The sequence below is a fragment of the Cynara cardunculus genome, assembly GCF_001531365.2.
Source record: "Cynara cardunculus var. scolymus isolate 2C chromosome LG 5, CcrdV1, whole genome shotgun sequence".
NCBI classification, from domain to species: Eukaryota; Viridiplantae; Streptophyta; class Magnoliopsida; order Asterales; family Asteraceae; genus Cynara; species Cynara cardunculus.
Genome location: NC_037532.1, coordinates 4,307,768 through 4,313,172, shown reverse-complemented (window position 1 = coordinate 4,313,172; position 5,405 = coordinate 4,307,768). Strand labels below are relative to the sequence as shown.

The 5,405-nt window shown below is 34.3% G+C and overlaps 1 protein-coding gene across 1 annotated transcript; it reads right to left on the bottom strand.

Annotated features, from left to right (window-relative positions):
* Positions 1 to 2,477: 2,477 nt before the first annotated feature.
* On the bottom strand, positions 2,478 to 5,023 carry LOC112512542 (gamma-interferon-inducible lysosomal thiol reductase-like). Its single transcript, XM_025118557.1, has 5 exons — positions 4,720 to 5,023; positions 4,534 to 4,599; positions 3,790 to 3,930; positions 3,601 to 3,693; positions 2,478 to 3,044 (listed from the first exon to the last, which is right to left on the bottom strand). The coding sequence occupies exons 1-5, from the start codon at positions 4,990 to 4,992 to the stop codon at positions 2,829 to 2,831; spliced, it is 789 nt and encodes a 262-aa protein (XP_024974325.1). The 5' UTR covers positions 4,993 to 5,023; the 3' UTR covers positions 2,478 to 2,828.
* Positions 5,024 to 5,405: the final 382 nt, after the last annotated feature.

The window sequence follows — 5,405 nt, the reverse complement described above, 5'->3', positions numbered from 1 at the left end:
TTTGCTTATTGGTGATTTGGTAAATGGTAAATGCTTTAGATTAGGTTAATTTTGTCAACCACGGGGTCATGCATTTCCAAAAAAATTTGTCGGGAGTAAAGGAAGACGCTTTTGTCCGACTTGGTTTGATCAATATGCTAATTGGTTGGAGTATAGTGCCCCCTACGATATATTTTTCTGCGTCCGCCACTGATGACGGGTGTCCTAATCTATGCCAAGGATCGAGAATCTTCGTGGTAAGAGACATGACAACTACCGATAATCATGCCCGGTAGTAAATGAGGGTGGTGACTCTTATTCAAGGGGTCGTTTACCAAACACTTACCGGTAACATTCAAAACTATCATTATTTACCGGGTAAGATTTTAGTCAACAAAAACGGTTTTATATGCAACAATTTACCCGGTATGAGCTGGCCGTGAAAATATTCATCGTCTTCACTTATCGGATAAGATTCTCGGTCCTTGTCTCTCTCTTAGTGCGTAAGATTTTTGATCTTTGTCATATCCATCTTGTAAGGTAATGTAACTTGATAAACGCTTACCCGAGTAAGTATTTGGTAAATGACCCCTAAGTCTTTAGATAAATTTTTAAATATTTAGACATTCTAAACCTGTTAAATAACTTATTTAATTTTTAAAACTTGTTAGATACATAGAGTTTATTTTTAGATTAAAAAAATCCTTAAAAAAATTTTGTTTTCCAAGTTAAAAATCGAGTTTATATAAATATATAGGACATTTACATAAACTCAAGTTAAAATAAAATTTTAATTAATAAAATAACTAAAAAATGAATTTGTCGGAGATATTTACTATTTTAGTCGATTTATCATAGTATCCCCAACGATATTTTTTTCTATGATGTGGATATATGTTTTTATTAGTTTGTCTTTAAAAAAAAAATTCAACCGATCATGTCTTTTTATTGTAGTTTTATTAACGAGCTGAGTTCTTAATGTAACCATATAGACCCATATAGTTGATTTATTTATGAGCGAAACTCGTTAAAAAACTGCAACTACATGATGCAACTCGTTAAAAAACTGCAACTACATGATGCAACTCGTTAAAAAGACGATCACAAGAACATGTATCGTTGAATCTTTAAAAATGACAAGGATTCTTTTAAAAACACCTAAACATTGGGAAAAAAAAACATATAATTTTTTATGAGGATATAATGTGATTATTTCTTCCAAATTAAAAAATTATACGTTGAAAATTGAAAATTATTAATTAATCTAAATGTATTTAATACATCTCATTTATAGCACGACATGGATAGAGTTGTATAAAATAGTCGGGGATCAGAGCTTGGTGCGAGTCTAATTCCAGGCCAAGCTCGAAAGCCTAATCAAACTTAATATTTTCTTAGAGTCTTGTTGAAGCCTGGTTCGAAGAAGTCTAAATAAAACTCAAAAACTGTTGAAAGTCGGCTCGATCCAATGTTAGAAAAAACCGAGTCCTACTAGTTGTTATATCGATTAAGACTTTAAATAACACAAAACGCAACTTTCAACAAAGTAATTGCTTTTTTTGTTCTTCTTGAGGCTATTTTATCGATTATCTTTTATCTTTATAACTAGTCAAAGGTATTATAGAAAGTGTGTGTGTTATGTATTTTAAATTTAATATCAAAGCTCTTAAATTCTCTCAAGTCTCGACATATTTTTTTTAGGAAACAATAATAAAATAAAGACTCAGTTCTCAAATTCTATAAAGTTTTGATTCTCAACCACTTCGTTCAAATAGGTTGAGTATCCTCTCATAGCACATTTTGTAAAAATATCCGAATGGGATGAAGAAAACGAAGTTTTATTTGTTAACCGTATGTATCCAGGCTAGCTTACACACAACTCAATTAATCTCAAATAGGGGTGACAATTTTGTACCAAAACAAACCAACGAATATTTGCAACCACACCAATTAAATCAATACCAACTAAAGTCGGTTGGTAGCACTATACCAAGTATGCAAACTTGGTTGGTACATGGTGTTGGAAATTGCTTACCATGGTACCGATTTATTTAATCATTAATTAATTTTTGTGTTTTTTTATATATTTAATATAAACATTATAATTTTAACTACTTTATTTAAACATTCGAACATTTTTAACTTTTATTTCTTACAATTAAAACCCCTTAAACATCAAGTGTCACCTGGAAACTCAATTAAAATACGAACAAAATGACAAATTTTCATCTATGTAGCTTGAAGTTGGTACAAAACCAATATCAATAGGTACCAACCGAAAAAAAAAATCGTACTATTTAAGTTGGTAGTTGGTTGGTACATGGTATTGGTGAAAAAACTCGGTGCCGTACCAATTCCACCCCTAATATAGGGCCTTTGGCCCTAGAGAACAACTAGGAGGACTCCGACCTAAGAAAAATCCCCAAAGGCCCAAGTTTTATTATAAGTTAAGCTAACCCCAAAAAATTAACGGAAGAGTATGGTGGCTTATTTTACTCACAAAACAAGCCAGAAATAGTAATTGAAGCCATATACACAATAATACCATGCTTTTGTTCACAACAGAGTAGAATATTCAATACACAAGAACCAATATTCCCCCTTCCCTTTTCTAAATTATACAATCTTTTGCAATAAATTGCAAGAAAAACGTACAAATAAAGTTTGGGAACACATTTGCCCTTCAAAAAGCGATGTTTGCACTTCATAAACAGAGTGCAAAGATCACTTTTTGAAATGCATATAACATTTTCTAACAGTTACAAAGTGATAGAAACATACCATACAAATTTACATTCACGTACCTTTTTCTCCATGCTTTTGTAACCTTCTTTTTATGCTGCCATGTTTCAATTGAACATGAGGAATGATCTAATCTTTGATAGTAAAGGGTAAGGGTTTGCTGGTTTATCTACATAAGTAACTGGGTGAAGTGGGATCTCTCTATCCTCAGGGGTCCCAATGCCAATGGTGCTTGCAGATGATGCCAAACACCTCAGGCAAGCTTTCGGCAAAGTCGGCCCCTTGTATGCTCTGCAGATATTCGTTATAATGTAAACGTAGTCCTGAAACAAGAAAACAATGAGTCTTTTAGAGTCCCATATCGGTTAGATTTTGACCAATTCTCCTAAATACATTGGAACCTCCAGTTACTCCTTGAGGAACTCTTTTGGAGGGTAACGTGGGATTCCATATATTCTCATGATGTCAACCCTAACATTGTGTCATCGGAACCTATTTTTTTAAGAAAAGAGAAAGGAAATGGAGGGAAAATATCATTTATGTTTCATCCCAAAGGTGGGAAGAAAGGGAACGAAAGAAAATCCGAAAGAAGATTGTAATCCTAAAATGACAAAAATACCCTCATAAGAGAAAGAATAATATAAAAGGTATTCTGTATTTGTAAAATTGACATCTTTCCTTTACTTTCTTGATTTGGATTGGTTCGGTCCATTCCTTTCCTTTTCAAAAACACAAGTAAAGAACTCTTCCCTTTACTTTCTTGTCCTTTCTTTTCTTTTTTTCTCTTCCCAAAATTTGAGAAGTTTGCAATGTAAGCATTAGCGATTGAGCTCAAGAAAAGGATTGAGGGTTTTGAGGCCAGAGCTAAAAGAAACTAACATCATAAAGTGGTTTGCCATCCACAACAACCCATGGCACGTATTTTTTCGGTGGTTGAAGAGCATTTGTCTCGGCTGCATATTGTAGTTCAAGCTGCATGATGTAAACTCAAATTAAGTACCATAGGTGGATTCTAACTTTTAAGTTCTCAAATTGATTGCCTGTTTATGCGAATCAAGAAAACTTTACCTGGTTTCCATATCCGCTAGTGTAGCAATCCTTCACGGGTTTTGGATCCAAACTCAGTTCCTCAAAGCATGATTCCCACTTGTCGAACTTGTCATAATAGAGGTATCTTTCAACGCAAAAGATGAAAGGGAAGTGATCATGCTGCATATATACAGATTGCATGCCTTAGAAAGTTTGGGAAATGGTCTGATCCTAATTGAACTTTTAGCAATATATTTTGATTTATTATGTTTGCAGCCTTGCAGGCGTCGTCACACTGGCCCACACTTTAGAACAAAACAAAAATGAAAAAAGAAAATTGCAAACATCCAAGTTTGTGGGATATGCCAAAATCTCTGGATCACTTGAATAACATCCAATAAAAGAAGTGCGCATGAGCAACCAAAGGGATTATTTCAGTGACAAATATAATTCAACCACAAGCAAGAAATCTAACTGGACCCTATCAATATTCTCTCGCGGTTCAAATATGTTTGGGGATTCCAAATTCATGGTTTAGGAGGAGGACAAAACCAGTGAAAAATCTGAATCAGAAGAGATTCAAATCATCTATTTAGTGACAAATTTTGGGTACTATGGCCTACCCTTCAATCTTCATCGATCAATTATCAGCCCTATAAAGTATACATACATGATGCTCGATATGTTCAACAAGGAAACTAAATTTCTACAAAAATATTTAGCCAAAATCAAGTGATACACCATATATCTCATTAAGATCAACGCAAAAAGCTAAAACCTTACCACATCAGGCCAAGTATTGATTGCACAGGCTTCCACAGTGTTAAGCAAGCATTCTTGCTCCCCATGCTGTAACAAAAACACATACAAATATTGGATTAGAGACCTACTTAAAACATGATGATCACGATGAGAAAACGAAAACGGTGGAAGCAAAACCAGATCTGGATTAATTAGTAAGGGAAAAACCTGGCAAGTGATGTTGCCGTTGGAATTGACCTTCGCGTTTCCATAAGGAAACAGTTTTACATCGGCGATGGCATCAATTCCTTCGGTGAACACATCTATCAGATAATTGACGATGAAATTCTCACAGTACGGACAGAGCGATTCGTAGTAGAAAGTTACTTGGACCTTCTCCACTTCTTTCAGAGGAACGATCTCTACAGATTCAGATGATGAGGAACAAGTATTGAGTGAAAATAAGCAGATGATGAAGATGAAGAAAAGGCGAGCTTCCATGGTTGAAAATTTGTGGAGCTTCGATTTCAACGGTTTCAATAGCTTAGTGATGTGAGTGGTAGTTATAAGGAAAGAAGGAATACTGATATTTTGGGTACTTAGGGAAGTTTTACAACTTTAGTCCCCCATTTTACATTATTGTTCTCAAAATGTCTCTTTGTACAAATTTTATAATCTTTTGGTCCAACGATACTATCAGAGCTATCATCGACTTTAAGGTGTTGTTTGTTCTTTGTTTTTGCCCTCACTTACGGGGTATGACTCTTGGTTATTGTCTCGTTCTTACCGGGTAAGATTTTTAATTATTACCATATTCATTCGATAAGGTAAAATGATTTGGTGTTTACTTACCAGAGTAAGCATTTGGTAAACGGCTCCTTAGTGATTTTGCTTTCAGACTTCAACACTATCTC

What these genes read in the sequence shown, in the direction of transcription:
- LOC112512542 (XM_025118557.1), bottom strand. Translation starts at nt 4,992, where the DNA reads ATGGAAGCTCGCCTTTTCTTCATCTTCATCATCTGCTTATTTTCACTC. An exon ending in TCAATACTTGGCCTGATGTG is followed by an intron (nt 3,931 to 4,533) that starts GTAAGGTTTTAG and finishes GTATATATGCAG; the next exon opens with CATGATCACTTCCCTTTCAT. An exon ending in CTAGCGGATATGGAAACCAG is followed by an intron (nt 3,694 to 3,789) that starts GTAAAGTTTTCT and finishes TACATCATGCAG; the next exon opens with CTTGAACTACAATATGCAGC.